Here is a 21,195-nt window from a genome sequence, read left to right on the forward strand (position 1 = left end):
CTCATTAAAAGTGGAGAAATTGTTCCAGATTAATACTACCTGCATGTGGAGCTGTGTAAATATAGACCCAGACCATGCTCTCCACAGTCAACAAAAACTTGGTTTTTCACTCGAAAGACAGAGGCGTGCTGGCACACACCTTTAATATCAGCACTGTCGACAACAGGCTGGAGGATCTCCGAGCTCAAGATCAGCCTGGTCTACAGAGAGTTCCAGACCAATCAGGACTAACAGTAAAAAGAATCTTTAAGAATTGCATCTTGGGAGTCCATCCAGATCCATCTACCATCCGCCATGAAAATAAACCCTTTTGGGACCCCCCCCCCCAAAAAAAAAGAATTGCATCTCTTTCAATTTCTGAGATGACAGAAGTTTTAAATGGTACCAAGTACTTCATTCAAAAGCTCTAGTGTTTAAAGGCCATCAAGAATAGGAATTGCTTACTGGTATACTGGTCAGACAAGAATCCTAAACTTATCTTTTTTAATGTCATGACTCAGGGCCATGCTTTTATTTTTCCTCCTTATCATTGTCCCTCAAGCCCTTTCTAGATTTTTTATACACACACACATGCAGAATAGAATAAGCCTACAGCACAAGCACAGGATAAACCATGGGATGCACCAGGAAGATAATTCCACAGTGGGCTTCCCCATACTTCTCAGTTGTGTGAGAAAAGGCCAGTGGCTGAGAGGAAAAGATAGCATCTGCAGCAAAAACTGATGAACCATGTAACCGGCCATTTTACCTAGATTTCTGTCTAGATTTTCTATCCTCTGTTGTAATTAGGTGATAGATACTATGTAGCAGAGTCCTGGCCAATTAGGGAGATAAAAGATAAGAGAAACAGACTGGCAGGTTGCAGGTTCCTTCAAAAACCCTTTATGCACCCATTTTCTCTTCCAAATTCAGCCAACTGAATTTGTGCTCTATTATCTAGAAAGTCACAGGTTGAAGATTTTGGAATTTTCCTCATTCTGTGGTCTTGAATGACTATGGGAAGAAAGGTTTTCATTCCCAACTCCCTTTAGCATGTTTTGTATGACTGAGGAACCCACCAATTTATTAAACCACACACACATACAAAGGCTTAGTTTTGTTGTAAAGAGCATTAGTGAGACACTAGTAACGATAAATAAAGCCTGTACATCAGACACCAAGTGTTGTCTGAATGTTAACATCTTGATTTTAAGGGCTCTGGGCACAGCTCCTTGAGAGAGCATGTGCTTGCCACGCTGGAAGCCCAAGGTCGGATCCCTACTATCATGAAAAATGACAAATTTCATTTGGAAATTTAAATGTGTAACATCTGTAACTTTAAAAAAAATATATCTGAAGAAAAATAGGAAATGACTGTGGGATGCTCCTTTTTTGGGAAATTGGTTTTGAGGCCATAAAGGAAGCTTATTGTACCATTTTACAGCTAACCTGTGAACATGGAATTTCTTAAAAATAAAAACACTTTTAAGAGAGTGTGGTACTTTGAACAGAAATGGCCCCCATAGACTCATGTGTTTGAATGGCTGGCCCATAGAAGAGTGGCACTGTGAGGAGGTGTGGCCTTGGATTAGGAGTGGCCTTACTAGAGGAAGCGTGTCATTATGGAAGAAGGCTTTGAGGTCTCATATATGCTCAAGTCACACAGAGTGGCACAGTCATTTTCTGCTGCCTGGGGATGAAGATGTAGAACTCTCAGCTCCTTCTTCAACACCCAGTGTACCAGCAGGCCATGACATTTAATAGACTAAACCTTTGAAATTGTAAACCAGCCCTAATTAAATATTTTCCTTTATGAGAGCTGCCATGATCATGGTGTCTCTTCACAGCAATAACAACCTAAGACAGTAAGCATGATAAATTAGAACAATGTGCACAAAAGGTATGTTCCAGGGAACAATAATTCAAACTGACATCAACAGACTGTATTATCTGGGGCTTGAGGAAACACAACTACTGCCTTTGTAAAGGGTCTCCTCTCAGATAACACATAATCTTCATCTTTAGACAACACCTACAAGATACAGTGGCATTCCCTCCATGTCCATAAACTCGCAAACTTTGTCCTCTTTCTCCCTCTTTCTTCCTGTATTTGCTCCTGGATACTAACTAGAGTGTCTGGAAACAGAAATCATCCTTGCTGGGTGGTGGTGGCGCACACCTTTAATCCCAGCACTTGGGAGGCAGAGGCAGGTAGATTTCTGAGTTCGAGGCCAGCCTGGTCTACAGAGTGAGTTCCAGGACAGCCAGGGCTACACAGAGAAACCCTGTCTCGCAAAACCAAAAAAAAAAAAAAAAAAAAAAAAAGAAATCATCCTCATTATGTATGAGGCCAATTTATATACCATTCACCTATCAGCCTCAAATAAAACAAAGTTATGAAAATGCAACAAGCTGTCCTTGCTGAGATCACTGGGCAAGGATCAGTAGACCTTGAGGAAATGCTGATGATAAATTACAATGAATGCCTCTCAAAATTACCTTAAGAAACGGAATCACAAATGGACGAAGAGGGAAGTTTGTAGCCTCCTGGAGCTTGCAATGGAATTCTTCAATTGTCACTGTTGAGTTCTGAAAAGATAAATAATATTCAACATCCAAACCAGGGCATACAAAGTAAAAAAATTAAGTACAGGGGGCTGGAGAGATGGCTCAGCGGTTAAGAGCGCTGACTGCTCTTCCAGAGGTCCTGAGTTCAAATCCCAGCAACGACATGGGGGCTCACAATCATCCATAATGAGATTGGATGCCCTCTTCTGGTGTGTCTGAAGACAGCTACAGTGTGCTCATCAATAAAATAAATAAATAAATAAATAAATAAATAAATAAATAATTAAGAACATTAAATGTATGGAAAGGCCAAAGGAATGGTCTGAACTTTCCTTATGGATAAAGTGGTAATACAAATTTCTAGCAGAGACTGAGTGACTCATGCCAGAGGAAGAAACTCAAGACTGCCTGTGTGGCTAAAACAGGGCAGACTGCATCTCAGAGGAATGAGCTGTCATACCAGACTACCATCCATCAGTCAACTATTAAGTCACTAAGAACATAGCTGTTTGTTTTTTTGCTTAGTTGTTTTTTTTTTTCCTCCCCTCTCTAAAGACTGCACAGTCCAGAAGGAAATCAGACCACTAAGTTTCTTATGTTTGGAATAGTGAGATGATTTAGTGGGTAAAGGTGCTTACTGCCAAGCCTGAGTTCCACCTCTGACTTTCACGCACATACAACGACACAAGTGTACACACACTCACAGTAAGTAAGTAAGTAAGTAAATAAATAAATAAATGAAAAATTTAAAATTTTGTTTTGATTTTTGATACAGCATCTCACTAAGTAGCTTTAGCTGGCTTTAACTTCTAGAGATCTTCATGACTGTCTGCTAGAGTGCACAGACTAAAGCCATGCACAACTACTACATCTGGCCCTATGTAAAATGGTTTTTGAGACAGGGTTTTTCTCTTTGTAGCTTTGGCTGTCCTCGAACTCAGAGATTCATTTGAGTCCTGGGATTAAGGGAGTGTACCACTCCCGGCTAGCTTAATGATTTTTTTTAAAGGCTCAGAAATTGTTGGGAGAGACAAAATTTGAAAGGTAAAATATTAGAAGATTTAGTCTTAAGGAAATATCTGCAATGGACTTAAAAGATGAAGTATAGGGTAGAGATAGGCCCCCAAACAGGTTTGGTAGAGATAGGAACTCTCAGAAACTCAGGCTGGCTGAAACAGCTTATCAAGTTAGTTAACAGCTACAACTATTAATGTATACTTTTTAAATTTTTTTGAAAAAAATTATAAACTAGTAATACCCTCTTTTGGGCCTCTGAGGATTCCAGGATACATGTGGTACACAGACGTACACAAGACAAAGTACTCACACAACCAACTCATACAGGACTACCTTTTCTTTATCTTTTTCTATTTTTATTAGATTTTATATAATTTTTTTATTTAGAAAATTTTAAATTAGAAACATCTTACGAAACTCATTGATACACAGTACCTATAGATCTATGCCACTACCTATATAGTGGATACTGGTCAAGGCTCAGTATATAGAAGATCTTGGGCTGTTAGCAAGATGGCCCAGTAAGTAAAGGTACTGCCACCAAGCTGTATGATATGCATTTTCCCTGGACCCAGTTTTTAAATTAACATCTTAAGGTGATATTTCTGCAAACATTTTTAAAATTTTAACATAATTTTTTTATTTCTTAAAAAATTTAAATTTTTGTTTAATGTTTATGTTTTGCTTGCATGTACGTACATGTAACATGTGAGTGTTTGGTGCCTATGGAGGCCAGAAGAGGACATCAGAACCCCTATAACACAGCCATGCCTACACATATACTAAGTAAATAAAGATTAAAATATAATAAAAATAGAAAGAAAAGGGAAAAGAAAATGCAGGCCTGCATAAAAAGCAGACAGTCAGCTGGTCTGACACTGTGAACTGGAAAATGTCTACAATGATATAAAACCTTTCCCTAAGGCAGAAGCAGCAATCTAGCACATGGATAAACAGGACACATGGATAAACAAAACAATGTACATACAGATGACAGAAGACGCTTTGTCCTTTAAAAGGCACTTGCACACTCATCACATCATTGTTGAACCGAGGGGTAGCTCCATTGTACAGTGCTTGTCTGGCATACATGAAGGCCTGTCTGATCCCCAGTACAACATAAGCTGAACATGGTGGTACATGATTATAGTCCTAACCCTGGGGAGGTACAGGCTGAAAAATGAGTAGATAAAAGTCATCTTTAGCTACACAGTGAATTTAGCCTAGGCTACATGAGACATAATCTTGAAAAACCAAGCAGATGAAAGTAGTTCTGAAGATGAATAGTGGTGGTGATAGTTGTGACAGTGGAGGCACACATGGGAATTTAGTGCACTATAAACTTAATAAAGTGGGCTGCCCTGTGTGGCTCAGCATGGATGGTGGCATAATGGCTCAAGCTGTGGCTGTAGCAAGTAGCGATGCCAAGAAGTTTGTGTGCTTGCCCAGTGAACTGCGCATGGTACCAGAGCACTGCACCTTCGAAAGCCCATTCAGCTTGGAAGAATAGCAGTGAGTTCGTGACAAGGAATGTCCAAGATGTATGCAGTGTGATGACAAGTTTGACTATCACCTGAAAGCATCACTGCAGCCACTGTGAAAAATGCTTCTATGACAGGTGCTGCAGCCATCAGCATATGTGCTACGTGACCCAGTACTCCAGTGTGCTGAGTGTGCCTTGGTGTCCCAATGCAAGGCAGAGTTTTACAACAAGCAGCTCAAGGTGCTCCTAAGTGGAGCTACCTTCCTTGTTACTTTCGGGTATTCAGAGAAGCCTGGGACCATGGTTTGTAGTCTTTCATAACCAGAGATGCTTGATTCTGGATGGAGACAGCCATCAAGAGATTGGGATTGCACATGTCTATACTACACAGATTCTCACAGAAGGCTTCACTCCTGGAGCAGGCAAGCATGCCACAGTTATGATCATGCAGCACCCACTGCCAGGGGCAGAGGCTGCAACACAGCTGAGGCTGGTGGCTGGAGAGGATGCAAATGGCAGCAAAAGGCAGGCAGCAGCATGGCTGGCAGCCACGCACAAGGCTACCAAAACTCCTCCATGAAATCATGAAACCAGTAACTGCAAGGGAACTGAGATCAAAGCACGTCCAAACAGCTCGTCCTTGCCTGTGCACTTGGGGTTCTGCCTCTTATGTGGTTGGAAATGCAATTCAAATATCTGGAAGCAGAATGTTCACTTACCTAGTTCAATATATGTACATTGTTGATGCTTTAAAGAGCTTATGTTGCAGTGTACTGCTGCTACTTAACTAGGGTCACTACAGTACTGCTAAACCAGGTTTAAAATAACCTATGTTTCTATAAATTCCCAGGTTCATTAGAGAATTTTGGCCCTGTTCCCACAGAAACAAACTAGGTGGTGATCACCCAGGACCCTGGTTTAGCACTGGACACTGCCCATCATCAACAGCCAGTTTACAAAGCTTGTAGACTCCGTTCACTTTGTCACTAACTGGAGCAATGAATAATTCTTTTGATATGTCACTAAGGGGAAGGCATTACCTTTGTGTTTTCTACTTTTCACTTACTGTTTCAATTTATTAAAATGGCTGTAATTTGTGTATAAAGTGTATGATTAAAACTTCAAAGTACAAAAACAGTGATAAAATGCGTTTTCAAACCCACTAAGTTCCACAGAGACAGCACCAGAGCAAGTGAGAATTGGAAGAGCTCTTGGCTAAGAAAACCCAACTAAACACGAACAAAGACGATCCTAAGGATACAATACCCTCTTCTGGCTCTTTGAGGCATAGACATACATGCAGGTGAAACACCCATACACGCACACCCATACACACCCACAAAACCTCACACTTTCTCTAAGTGATTCAAGTGGCTCACTGTTTCTGATTATGCCAAAACATTGGATTCCATATATGAGGATAGACAGATGGTCGACAAGACCCAGTCACAGTACAAGTTTTGAGCACTCTCCTGGCTTCTCTGAACAGAAGCACTATTATCTAGTTTCTTTGCTCAGAGGAGAATATGTTCTGTGTAATCACGGAATGAGAAGAACTTAAGTTAAAGAAACCAGCACATGGATTCCCCCAGGCTCCGCCCATGTAGATCGCCTCTATGATCTTCCTGTCTATTTTTATTTTATCTCTAGAATAAATGTTGGCTACAAGCACCATTATATGTCATCTCTAGAGAAGATAGCCAATCTATAAACATGGGGCAGTATTAGGGACCCCTGACTCGTTATCCTCAAATGCAAACGATTCAACTGTTTGTCAAAGGTCAAAGTGTATAGATGATGGTATAATAAACCAGTACAACAAAATAATGGTCGCTCGTGCCTGAAATTCTTGTGCTAAAGAGGTAGAGACAGGAAAATCAAGAGTTCGAGGTCCTAGATTCCATCTTGTTCAAGGCAAGTTGCCCTACATGAGACCCTGTTTGGTTTTTTTTTTTTTTTTTTAAAGATTTATTTATTTATTATATATGAATACACTGTAGCTGTCTTCAGACACACCAGAAGAGGGCATCAGATCTCATTACAGATGGTTGTGAGCCACCATGTGGTTGCTGGGATTTGAACTCAGGACCTCTGGAAGTGCAGTCAGTGCTCTTAACCACTGAGCCATCTCTCCAGCCCCCCTGTTTGGTTTTTGGTTGGAGATACGATCTGTACACAGCCTTGCTTCACTTGATGTCAAACTATGGTTTTTTTTTTTTTTTGGTTTTTCGAGACAAGGTTTTTCTGTGTAGTCCTGGCTGTCCTGGAACTCACTCTGTAGACCAGGCTGGCCTCGAACTCAGAAATCTACCTGCCTCTGCCTCCCAAGTGCTGGGTTTAAAGGCGTGCCACCGCCCAGCTGATGTCAAGCTATGTAACTCAGGATGATCTTCCTGCCTGAAGATCCAGTGTACTGAGACTGCACCCACTACTAGACAAGGACTCTGCCAGCTATGTTCCATCCTCAGCCCTCCAGTATACTGGAGGCTTTCCTAAATTGTATTTTGAGAAGAAATGTAACTTTAAGGACTAGTACAATAATTCATCTTTCATCATAAATAGAAGCCAACATGCATGAAAAAACATGGAATGCTTTTTATCAAGAGTGAATTTTACAGTATTTCATTAGAAAATTCTGAGAACTAGTAGCACTTCCCTTATAAATTGAGAATATTCAATCTCATCCAGATGGCAATATAGGAAAGTTAATCCTTTAGAAGTAGGCTCAGTATGATCAGTATAGAATGAAAACTAAAAGAAATTATGCATAAGGAGCTGAACACCATAACTACGTAACTACTATTTGTTTAGATAATGAAACTTCTAATTTTACAAAATAATGTTTTGAAAATTAAAACTGGTTTCCAAATAATGTACCAGCTACTAACTATGCTGACATATAAATAACCTTCTATTAACTTGGTTGGACTTCAGCAGGCCTGCTGAAAGCTATTTAAGACAAATCTAAAGCTGCCTTCAGGAATTAAATCAGTACCTTAGATAATAAGACACATTAAAGATTTTTCTGACAAATAAATGCTGCTACAAAATCTGTAATTCAACAGTTTCACACAATCTGTAAAACAACTAATCTAGTACACATTATCTACATGGTTTGGGAATGAGCAGAAACACTCGACTTCTTAGGCAGCTGATGGAGGTGAAGCTGCACTTACCACCAAGGCTAGAACAAGAGTCCGAACCTTCTCGCCGATCTCAGGTGAGATGTCATTGCCAAACTGTTGCAGAGTAGTGAGAAAGCGTTTCAACTTGCTAAGCTGCCGAGCACCACAAGTAGCTGGCAGCTGTTGATTGGTTAGTGCTGATGATGTGGAGGAGGCAGGCCCATTGCTGAATCGCTGTGGTGGCGATGGGGCACCATTCAGGGTAGGAGGGGAATGGTTGATGCCATTGCTTACTAAAAGAAAGCCAGAATGAGAAGACTCAGTTGAAGTACAGAACTTAAGAGTCTTTGCCGATCTCTTTACCTTTATGTTCTCTTTCATTTACTCATTTGAATTCTGTAAAGCATTTCAATGTAAAAAACTTATTTCCACCCTTAATGAGTTTGCCGTGTGCCAAAACAAACTGTCAGAAAAAAATGGTGAAAGAATATTCTACAAATGTTAAAACATAAGTGATATGTCCTTCTGTTGTAGTTATGGCCATTCAGAGGGCCAGAATGGAAAAATGTATTTGCCCAGGAATACAAGGCTAGATTTAATAACATAGTGACATCTCACTTAAAGCAAGCAAACAAACAAACAAACAAGCAAATAAAAATGAGGTGGGGAAGGCAGGATAGAGGAAGGAACATGGGAAGGATAACTAACATTCAAGGCCTTTTGAAAAGATCATACAGAAAAGTTACTATTGTAGAAGCTTCCTAAAATACATACATATAAAAAAAGAGTTGAAACAATGATAGTGGGGGAAACAACACCCCAACTATGTAGCTGACACTACCAAAGAAAACTCTTTTTAAGCTGTTGGACAATGGGATCCCAACTCCAAACTTTAAAGGCCATTGCCAATGCAACTGGTTACCCTCCAGAACTGTCTGTAAGACCTACTACTGCTGGAGATACCAATACGGGAGTCATCAAACACAGAGGAATCTAGTTTGTTCTTAACTAGAAGCTTCATATCTACTGGCTACTGTTCAAAATAGCAAAAGGACGTTATACGTGCTACTAGAGAAGACAACAAATCAATCTTGAACCCAGCTATGAACTCTGTGAGCTAGGATAAAGACCTAGTTGGTAAGACATGCTCACTGGCATAAATGTTATAGGAGCAATCAATCGTTTTTTTGTAGACTCAAGGCCTTGCCCCACGAGACAGAACCTGTATCTGATACTGTGTCAATGAGGCTAAGCACCTCTGGCTAGATAGGTCGAGCCCTAAGGGATAATTTACTATGTTATTTGCCGACACCTTGCATCTCTAAGTGATGTATAAATAAATGCATCACTCAACTCTCATCAGAGAAGCTTCTGGAAGTGGATGGCAACTAACACAGAGATTCACAACTGGTCAGCATGCTCAGAGTAAGAGGTTTCTGAATGCTCAGCCCTAAAGAGGATATCTATATTACTCTCCTCCCTTCATGGCTTAGGCAATCTATGAGAGCAACTATAAGGTCCAGAGATGGTAGCTGTCTTAAAGGAAACTGTTTTTCTTTATAATAAGGCAAATGCACATATTAACTATAGAGAATGATTGTGGATGTATGCACAAGTTCAAGCCAGATAAAATTTCAGCATAGAAGAGGATAGAAAAGGTGGCCATGAGGTCTGTTCGTCCTCCATGCTCCATCCTCCCTGAGTAGCTACTGACACTTGACTCTTGCTGGGGTAAGTAAAGTCTGTTTTCCTCAATGTAGTTATAACACACTCTGGGGCAGGTCCCACACCCAGAGGTAGTCAGCCAACACAAACTAGAGGGAGAGGGTAAAAAGAGGAAACGGTGAAAACAAAACAGACAGACAGGCAGACAGACAGACAGACACAGCAAACATGAGAGAAGATAAAGTTGAATAGCTAGGGGAAGATCTGAAGGAGTTGGGGAGAGGAGTTGAATACGATCAAAGTATATTGTAGAAAATTCTCAAAGAACAAATGAAAACACTGTTTACAAAACAAACAAGCAGACACAATAATATCATTGTAAGGTACAAAAAGAATAGGAAAAGGCCAGCTATAGTAATGTCAAATGTAATCCCAGCACTTGGGTGAAGGAGGACACTGGGTTCAAGGACACCTGGCTATAGTGACCCCCTGTTGTAAAACAGAAACACAGAAAATTCATAGGCACAGAAGGAATATTTAACCACAGACACCATAGGTGGTATTGGATTTTTTTTTTTTTTTAAACAGCATTCATGAGACAGAGTTACAAGGATTCCAACTTGGAAGCCAAACTGAGCTACAGAGTGAGACCTATCTTAGAAAAACAACAAAAACAAAAACAGGGACTGGGGGAACATTCCTATGATCCCACCAGTACTTGGAAGGTAGAGACAGAAACATCAACAGTTCAAGGTCATGCTGGCCTTTACAGATTTCAAGATCAGTGAGCTACATAATACTACAAATGAAAAACAAACAAAAACCAATCAAGCAAGCAACAAAACACAGAAAATAATTTAAGGCTTCAGCTGTGTTTTAGAAGGGTAATCCTTTAGCCTTTACTTAGCTAATAAAACTGCCATTTACAAGGATAAAGACCAGCATGAACTCAGTCATACTTCCTTTCTCCTAAAATAGTCACAGTTACTTCTTCATCTCTGCTCCTTCTACCTGGACAGACTAGCATTCAAATCTGAACCAGCAAACTCTTATCTTATATACCTTGGTTATCTCTTGAAGTAAGACCTTTTCTTTGGTATCCAATAATGATGCAATCTGAGCCAGGTGTAGTGGCGCATATTTTATTCCCAGCACTCCGGAGGCAGAGGCAGGTAGATCTCTATGAGTTCAAGGACAGCCTGGTCTACAGAGATTCCAGAAATCTCCATGTACAAAACTACCATTTTACCTCCCCAAATATACTTCTTTTTGTATACTGGCAAGGCCTTAATATTAATAGTCTTCCTTAACAGTCTTCCTTTTGCTTGGTTTTTGCTTTCTGAGACAGGCCTTGAACTAGAGTCCTTTCCTCCACCTTCTACTTCCCTTCTCCCTTGAACATTTATTTACAAGCATATATCAACACATCAGGCCAGACTGCTTGATGCATATACACTACTAGGTTTTTGTAAACTATCAATACATGTATTTAGTACACGGGTACATTCCAGTATGTGCATATGCCACAGTGAATGTGGAGTCCTCTGAGCTCTAGGAGTTGGTGCTCTCCTTCTACAACATGGGTCCTGGGGATCAAACTCAGGTTGTCAGTCTTGGCAGCAGGCATCTTTACCTGATGAGCTATCGGCCCCACATTCTTTCATTCTTTTGCTTTGTTTATTCCCTAGCAAAGGGTAGGTTTTCGGGATAATGGTGATAAATTGATATAAAACTAATGGGCTGAGGAAAAAGAGGGAGAACAATTCTCTTCTTCCATTCAAAGAGATTGCTAAAACTACTGGAAAAAAGAGCTTCACACATAACCTCACCAATCTAGAAAATTAGATGCAATCATCTTTCATTTCTTTGTTTCTACTGAAAGATCCATCCTGATCAGAGCTACCTCTCTGAAGTGTCTCACAAGAACAGCACAGTGCTGGGCTTGGAGTCACTCTGACATTATAAATAAGCTTTTCACAGCCATTTAAATAAAACTAGATAATCACATTTTCATGTTTTTTTGTTGTTGTCTTGAGACAGGGTTTCTTTGTGTAGCTTTGGCTGTCCTAGAACTAGTTCTGCAGACCAGGCTCGTCACAAACTCACAGATATCCACCTACCTCTGCCTTCTGAGTCGTGGTATTAAAGATGTGGGTTACCACTGCCCGGCTACATTTTCATGGTTTTCAAACTGCTACATAGTGACACTGTCTCAAGTATTAAAAATCATGTCAATCAATATGCTTTTAGAGGTCAGACAAAAATATCTCCCTCCCCACCCCTTTTTGGGGACAGGGTATTACTAAGTAGCTCAACTGGCCTGGAACTCACTATATAGACCAGCCTGGCCTCAAACTCACTGAGAGCCACTCGTCTCTGCCTCCCACACTCCAGGGATAAAGGCATAAGCCACTCAAAGGGGCTGTCCTAGAATTCTTGATCCTCTGAGAGCTGGATTATAGGCTGAGATTATAGGAATGCATTGCTATACCTCAGTGTGTGTGTGTGTGTGTGTGTGTGTGTGTGTGTGTATAGTCATGTTGAATGGTATATATATTGAAGGTTTAATGTAAACCTGTCATCAGAGCTAAATTATGAATTGAATTATAAATGTAACTTAATTAAGAGGTCTCACATGCTGTAGGAGTAAAGGACACTGGCCTTGGTCCTCCAGGATTTATTGGTGGGAGGGGTGGCATGATAGGAGGTGAGGATCTTGACTGTATCTTCACTTCCACAGGCGATCCAGGCATTGCTGGCACCCTTTTCTCACAACCAACTGCAAAGAATAAAAGAAAGGGAGGTCAAAGCTCTCTATAAAATAATAATAAATATCAATGACAATTGAAAATGAATCTATTTCCCCAGAGGACTCAGAAGTTAAGATGAAGCTTCCAAGGGTCCATGTCCTAACTTCTAGCTATGTGAATGCAACTTTATTTGGGGAGTAGGAAAGGACTTATTTTTTAAAAATCTAATTGCATTTTTACCTTTTTATTTTGGGGAGTGGGATAGGGTAGGGGGAGGGGTTGCCACGATACGTGTTTGGAGGTCAGAAGACAACTTTCCAGAGTCAGTTCTCTCCTACCATATAGGTCCAGGGGATCAAATTCAAGCTATCAGGTTTGGCAGTAAACACCTTACTAGCTGAGCCACCTTGCAGACCTGGGAAAAGACCTTTGAAGAAAGGGGCTGGGGGTATGACTGGAAAGACGACTCAGGAGTTAAGAGCACTAGCAGCTCTTCCAGAGGGCCTGGGCTCAATGCCTAGCACCATATACCACCTCAAATTGTCTATAAAATAACTCCAGTTCCAGGGGATCTGATGCGCCCACAGATATAAATGCAAGCAAAACACCAATGCACATGAAAAAAAAAATGTTAAATGGGGGCTGGAGAGATGGCTCAGTAGTTAAGAGCACTGGCTGCTCTTACAGAGGATAGACGTTTAGTTACTAGTTCACAACCATCTCTAACTCCTATTCTAAGCAATCACACAGCCTCTTCTGGCTTCTCATGTGTGGAAGTAAAAACACATATACACGTAAGAAAAATTCCAAAAGTTATGGAAACAAAAAACAAAACAGAATCTCGAATGATGTTACACTGCCTGTAATCCCAGCACTGTGGCGGTAGAAACAGAAGGATCAGGAGCTCAAAGCCAGATTCTAGCTATAAAACATTTTGGATTAAATGAGGCAAAACCATGACTTAAAAAAAATTTTTTTTAAATAAATTATTTCTCACCCAAGATAACCTATTAATACTTTATTAATAGGCTCACCTTTAAAGTTAACTATATCCCTTTCACTATTTTCCTAGGTTTTGTTTGTTTTTTAAACTTAAGTACTGTAGTAGCGGCTGTCTTCAATTTCAAGTGCAAATAAACCACAGAAAAGGTTTAAATGAGAAGGTAAAATCAAAGTTTTCTTATAGGATCAGCTATTAAGACAGTATATCCCAGCATGTTCATATAAGCCACAAGGTACATCTTAACATATTTACCACATTCTCTGATGGGAAAGATGTCCCCAAATACTGTTCTATGTTCTAGTTTCCAGTGGCTATATTTTGGAAAGGGATATATAAACAGAAAGTACCATGTTACAACCCCTAACAAAGCCTGCAGTATTCTGAAAACCACGAGGCTAAAATTTTGCACTCTTGGTGTCCCTAGGCTGGATGCTTTCTTCATGAAATCGATGGTCGTCCTATCTGATTAGTGGACTAACGAGCTGTTACGCTTGCCTTTTTCTTCCTGCCAGTGTTTTCTCAATGCCCTTCAGAGAAGAGTTGACATGTTTCCAGGTCTTCCATCTGGGACCCAGCTTTCTGGAGAGGGTGGGAGGAAGGAACCGACAGTTGTCTCGCACTGTTATGTTATGTGCAGTGTGCATCAACCTGGAGGGCATCTTTCTCAGACCACCTGTCTTTACAGCATGGGTGCCAAAGGCTGGAGGAGGCTCAGCAGTCAGATAGATGTGTTTTAACATTCAGCACTTGGCAGGGCAACAACAATGGGTCAGCCCAACTCCAATTGCATGCTTCATCTTCTGAGAGCTTAGCTAATGGATAAAATCCAGCTTCAAGAACACAGTTTACAGGCCATGTGTGTTACCGTTACCCACTTCTTGTTTACTTCACTACCCACAAACCAGCACCATTATTGTTATTCTTACTTTGAAACAGTAATGGTAATCTGCAGAGTGAAAAGGCTGATTTGGCCTCTCCTGTTACTCATGATCTACACAAAGTTTAGCTAATGATTTCACCTTTCTACATCATGTTTTTCAACACAAGTCAATGAGTGACAATAAAAACAAGAAAAATATAAAAGATAGAGAGAGAGATCAGCAATGCCTGAAAAAGCATTAACAAAAGGAATGAAATAGGGGAGAGGGGTGTAAAAAGATACTTCAAATTAGAACACAGGAGATGTACTTAGTCACGATGAGGTGATGGGTAGGAAATGCACACCAAGGAGGAAGTGCTGACCTAGAGAAAGAACACTAGCAAGAGAGTAGATTTGGGGAAAGAAACGATGTATTTAGTGTGGGTTTTTGTTTGTTTGCTTGTTTGTTTATTGGTTGGTTGGTTGAATTTTTCCAGATAGGGACTTACTATGTACCCCTGCCTGTCCTGGAACTCATTCTATAGACCAGGCTGGCCTTGAACTCTTCACAGAAATCCTCCTGAATGCTTGGATTAAAGGTATTTGTCACTCCACCTGGCAGGACACTAAGTTTTTATGCTGACTCTAAACCAGATATATGTTCTTAATAGGTAGTTCAATAAGAAGTTTGGAAATAAAAGAATACTTCAGCTTTGAACTGAAAGTCACCAACATACGAATAAGGAGACTGATGCTATGAAAGAATGGAAAAAAATAACTAATTTTTAAAAAGATTTTTATTTTGTACTTTTACATTTATGTGTGCCATATAGGCCATACGTATCAGAGGCCCCAGAACTAGAGTTACAGGCAGTTGTGAGCTGCCTGATATGGGTGCTGGGAACTGAATTGTGATCCTTTCCAAGAGCAGTATGCACTCTTAACCATTGAGCCATGTCTCCAGACCCAATTAAACTTTATTTTTTGAGAGAGCATCCTGTGAGTCCCAGGCTGGCCTGGAATATACTATGTAACAGAGGAAGTCTTCAACATCTGCTCCTCCTGCTGAGTTACAGCCTCAGGTCTGACTGTTTGTTTTTTGTCTTTGTTGTTGTTTTTATGAACCAGGCTGAGTGTTGGTATGGCACAGTATGTACCATTATATACAGTTTCTTCTGTTTGTTTTTTCCTGCTGACTTTTACTTTAATGCTCAGTATTTAAAAAAAAAAAAAAAAAAAAAAAGGCTGGTAGCTGGGTGGGTGGTAGTGGCACATGCCTTTAATCCCAGTACTCAGGAGGCAACGGCAAGTGGATCTCCATGAGTTCAAGGCCAGTGTACAGAACTAGTTCCAGGACACTAAGAAACCCAGTCTTAAAAAACAAAAAAGCTGGTACTATATATTCACACTAAGTACCTTTCTCTGTAGTAAGCCTAACTATTTACTCAGATCATCTTTTTCAAGCTACTACTGATCTTTTGGATAAGTCACAAAGCCAAATGTTTACAAACATCCAGATGTTAAAGCCTAAATAACTGTTGTCTGTCTAGACAGACCTTTTGTGCTGTTATCAATGTTATAAGGACACTTTCTCTGCCGGGTGGTGGTGGCGGCGTCGCACACCTTTAGTCCCAGCACTTGGGAGGCAGAGGCAGGAGGATTTCTGAGTTCGAGGCTAGCCTGGTCTACAGAGTGAGTTCCAGGACAGCCAGGGCTATACAGAGAAACCCTGTCTTGAAAAACAAACAAACAAAAAAAAAAAAACAAAACAAACAAAAAAATAAAAATAAAAAGGATACTTTCTCACATACTATTATTACTAGGAAGCTTTCTTATGCCTAAGATGATTGCATATTCTGTTGTGTTCTGTGCTTGGGTGTCTTGGAAAACAATCCCAATAGAGGTCCGTTGGAACTGCTTTGAATAGTTAGCCACAATGACCCTAACCAACCTCCCAGCAGCACTTTCCTAGAGCTGTCTATGAGCACTTATGGTTTCTGCATTTATAAGCTGCCCTTGGGATAGACCCCAACATAAGATGACACCTGCACCAATATAAGAAGCCATTTAGATCAAGCCATTTTGAGTAGGGGTCAAGTAAAGTTTTAAGTCCCTAAGACTTCACTGGGAATTGACATCTTACGTAGTAACATGCACGTATTAACTGTCATTCTGGTTGGCAAGTCAAGGCATGAATGCTGGGTAAGGTAAGTCCCCTGCCACAGGTGAATACCCCAAACAATGAAGATAGGATAAATGTACAGCAAAGACATGTTCCTAAGAAGTCCCCTATCCTTAAATCCTGACTGTGGAATATCTGGGTTTCAGCCTTAAAAGCATGTAGGTTCTTGACTCAAGGTGGCAGGCAGTTCAGTTCCTGAGTCTGGACTACTTCCCTGACTGATCAGTCTTGGGGTGTACATTCCATAAACCCAGTCTGACTGAGATCTGTGTCTGAGTAGTTTGTGCAGTGATTCCCAGACCTGAACAACAGATCCCATTATTCTGTACATTCTACAATCTGTCCATAACTGTCCCATGAAAAATCTGGCTTCATATTTCTTTGCATCCATTTCTAGTACTTAATTGTGTAAAGTCATTTCTAAGACCCCCAGCCACGTCTCCAATCTAAACCAACGATTTTCAACCCTTTGAGGGTTGTTTAGCAAAAACATCCTGCACATCAGATATTTATGTTATGATTCATTATAGCAAAATTAGTAACAATTAGCAATGAAATAACTGTATGGTTGGGGGTCACCACAACATGAGGAACTGAAAGGATCACAGCATTAGGAAGGTTGAAAACCACTAATCTAAACCAAAGCTCCTTTAACATAATCAATTTACAAGGAAAGAAGAAAAAACAAGTGTGGAAGTGGGGAGACGGCTCAGCAGGTTACAAATTCCTGCTGTTCTTTTAGAGGTCCTAAGTTTGATCCCTAGGGATCAATCACATAGTGGCTCACAATTCTTTATAACTCTAGTTCCAGGGGATTTGATATCATACCCTCTTTTATCTCCCCCACATACCAGGCACATTAAAAGCACACACATAGACATGCTGGCAAAACACTCATACACAGAAAATAAAAATAAATCTTAAAAAAAAAAAAAGTAAAAGGCCAGGTGTGGTGATACAGGCCTTTAATCACAGCATTTGGGAGGCAGAGACAGCCTTAGTTCAAAGCCAGTGTGGTCTGCAGTTAAATTTCAGAGCAGCAAGAGCTAACATAGCTTTCAAAAAGAAGAATAAAAACTTAAAAAAAAAAAGGAAAGGTAAGATGTCACTTTCCTAGACTGGAAAAAGTAACTAGATTTATGGGACTGCTTTCTCTGCTAGATTTGCTTGTTCACAACCTGATGTCTTTAAATAACAAACTTTTTCTCAAAACTCTGTGGGCTGGAAGTTTGAGATCAGGTGGAGGCAGGGGTTATCGTCTTCCAGGATCTTCTCCTTGGATACTGATAGTCATTGTTTCCCCATGCCTTTACATGTAGTCTGATATACCTAAATATATGAACTTCCATTTGTAGTATAGCCTGACTGACCTGGGATACAAGTGTAGGCTTTGGATTAATCAATGTCAACTGATAGTACATAGATAATTTTTAAAGCCTGAGAGCATGTAACTTGGATGAAGTTAATAAAGAAGAGGTCTGCCGGGCGGTGGTGGCGCACGCCTGTAATCCCAGCACTTGGGAGGAAGAGACAGGCGGATTTCTGAGTTCGAGGACAGCCTGGTCTACAGAGTGAGTTCCAGGACAGCCAGGACTACACAGAGAAACCCTGTCTCGAAAACAAAAACAAAAAACAAACAAACAAAAACAGGTCTGAGAACTGCATTCCAGAATTTCATATTTAACACAACAAAGAAACTAAAAGAAGGGCATAAAAAACAGCAGTCAGGGAAACGGAGTGGTGGGAACACATGGAACCAAGTACAGTTTCAGCTGTTAGCCTACAAGCCCTGCAAATGGGAAGCAAATATAACACATAGAAAGCACCACTACAACTGACATTATTATAAGAATCAGATGTATTAGTAATAAAATACCTTCTTAAATTTATTTTCTCATTTTAGGGGACAGGAGAGATGGCTCAGCCCTTAAGAGCACTAGTTGCTCTTCCAGAGTTACTGAGTTCAATTCCATGCACTCACGTGATAACTCACATTGTTCATAATGAGATCCAATACCCTCTTCTGGTGTGCAGATGTACATGCAGATGACACACCCATATCCACTGTGATGGTTAGTATATGCTTGGCTCAGGAGTGGCACTATTTGGAGGTGTGGCCTTGTTGGAATAGGTGTGTCACAGTAGGTGTAGGCTTTAAGATCCTCATCCTAGCTGCCTGGAAATCAATATTCTGCTAGGTGCTTTCAGATGAAGATGCAGAAGTCTCAGCTCCTCCTGCACCATGCCTCCCTAGATGCTGCCATGTTCCTGCCTTGATGATAATGGACTGAACCTCTGAACCTGTTAGCCAGCCTCAATTAAACGTTGTTCTTACAAGACTTGCCTTGGTCATGGTGTCTGTCACAGCAGTAAAACCCTAACTAAGACATTCATAAACAACAACAACAACATCTTTAAAAAGCCAGGGCAGCCGAGCGGTGGTGGCGCACGCCTTTAATCCTAGCACTTGGGAGGCAGAGGCAGGCGGACCTCTGAGTTCGAGAGTTCAAGGCTAGCCTGGTCTACAGAGTGAGTTCCAGGACAGCCAAGGCTACACAGAGAGACCCTGTCTCGAAAAACCAAACCAAAAAAAAAAAAAAAAAAAAAAAGCCAGGGCAATGGTGGTGGACACCTTTAGTCCCCCTTTAATCCCAGCACTTAGGAGGCAGAGGCAGGCAGATCTCTGAGATCTAATCCACCCTGATCTACAGAGTTAAGTTCCAGGACAGTAAGGGCTGTACAGAGAAATCCAGTCTCCAAAAACAAACAGACAAAAAAATTATTTTAGAAGCAAGCAGGTTACTATGAGTACCAAGCCAGCAAGGGATACACAAGTGACCTTGTCTCAAAACACACTAATATCTCTAATTTTGTGAGTGTGAAGGTCAGAGGACAACTTGGGAGAATCTATTTTCTCTTTCTACCAGGTGGGTTCCAGGGATTGAACTCAGGCTACAAGGCCTGGATGCAGTTCCCTGTAGGCCACATTCATTGACACCTGAAATCTAAGTCAACCAGCCACTGACTTCACAGCCATCCTGGAGTGCCTCACCATAGAGGTACTCCAATTGGCAGAAAATGCATCAAAAGACTTAAAGGTAAAGTGTACTACCCCTCATTACTTGTAACTTGCTATTTGTGGAGATGAAGAATTGGACTCTCTGATCAAGGCTATGATTGCTGCTGCTGGTGTCAGCCTACACATCCACAAATCTCTGGGAAGAAAGGATAACAGAAGACTGTCTAAGGATGTCTGAATTCCTTAAATTCAAGCCAAATATTCAAGCCTAAATATTCTTAACAGCTGTTCAGTGCTGGTGATTCCAGTGGGCTCTATCTCTATGAAAAACACAATTTTGCCTTTTTGTAATTCTATTTGAGCAAGTTGGAGGCTTAATAAGCCTTCCAACCAACCAACCAACTTTGTGCAATCAAGTCTTAACCATATTTTAATGTTACTGTGGCTTTAAAAAAAGCTATTGAGGGGCTGGAGACATGGCTCAGTGCTTAAGAACACTGACTGTTCCTCCAGAGGTCCTGAGTTCAATTCCCAGCAACCACATGGTGGCGCACAACCATCTGACATGGGATCTGATGCCCTCTTCAGGTGTCTGAAGATAGCTACAGAGTAAGTATACATAAACAAATCTTAAAAAAAAAAAAAAAAGTTATTAGTTCTGAAGTAGTCAGTTTTGACTGAGTTGACTGTTTTTAAAAAACTGCTTGAATTGTGATACAGAAGTTATAGTAACAAACATTTGGTTTTGTACAGACACTATTTCTACTCTGGTGGGTAAGCTTAATAAAGGTCATATCCCCAAAATAAGGCAACAACAAAAAACTTAAAAAAATTGTTGTTTATTTTGTAGATGTTCACATGGAGTAGCCAGGGAGGCATGCAATATCCTTTATTTCTTTGGGACAAGGTGTCTCTGAACCTGGAAACAGGCTTGTAGTAAGCAACCACAGTGATTCTCCTGTCTCTATTCACCCACACCCCTAGCTGTTAACACATTCACCTGTTGCACTTCCAGAGGTCCTGAGTTCATTTCCCAATATTCACATTATACAGGTGAGGGTGGCTACACCTAGTTTTCCACTGGTGCTGAGATTCCAGCACATTCTCATGCTTGAGCAACAGGCACTCTTAACCACTGAAATCTTTCTTCAGGTATGGTGATAAGTAGACAGGAGGAACAGGAAAGAGTTCAAGATCATCCTTGGCTATGCTGAGATTCAAGGATCTCATGATCTACAATGAGACGTAATCTCAAATTCTACCTGACATGTGCCAAGGTATTAAAAAGAACACAGGAGAGGGCTGGAGAGACGGCTCAGTGGTTAAGAGCACTACCTACTCTTCCAGAGGTCCTGAGTTTAATTTCCATCAACCACATGGTGGCTCACAAGTATAATAGGCTCTGATGTCCTCTACTAACTTTCAAAGCCAGCCTGACATCCAGGGCTATTACAAAGAAAAATCCTGTCTCAAAACAAACCAAAGAAGGGAGGGAGGGAGGGAGGGAGGGAGGGAGGGAGGGGTTTAAGGAGGGTGAGAGTGTCT

At 40.7% G+C, this 21,195-nt stretch overlaps 1 protein-coding gene and 1 pseudogene across 2 annotated transcripts in view; one reads left to right on the plus strand and one right to left on the minus strand.

Annotated features, from left to right (window-relative positions):
• The window catches only part of Cbfa2t2 (CBFA2/RUNX1 translocation partner 2), a 94,680-nt gene that overhangs the window by 24,187 nt on the left and 49,298 nt on the right, over window positions 1–21,195 (minus strand). For both annotated transcript variants that reach the window (XM_028775267.1, XM_028775268.1), the window contains exons 2-4: window positions 12,473–12,616; window positions 8,224–8,465; window positions 2,479–2,568 (exon numbers count right to left, since the gene is read on the minus strand). In XM_028775267.1, coding sequence (XP_028631100.1) covers window positions 2,479–2,568; window positions 8,224–8,465; window positions 12,473–12,616 — 476 coding nt within the window. The remainder of the gene's footprint in view (window positions 1–2,478; window positions 2,569–8,223; window positions 8,466–12,472; window positions 12,617–21,195) is intronic.
• Window positions 4,955–5,627, plus strand: LOC114627464 (annotated as a pseudogene).

Source organism: Grammomys surdaster, unplaced genomic scaffold (genome assembly GCF_004785775.1).
Source record: "Grammomys surdaster isolate TR1022 unplaced genomic scaffold, NIH_TR_1.0 254, whole genome shotgun sequence".
NCBI lineage: Eukaryota > Metazoa > Chordata > Mammalia > Rodentia > Muridae > Grammomys > Grammomys surdaster.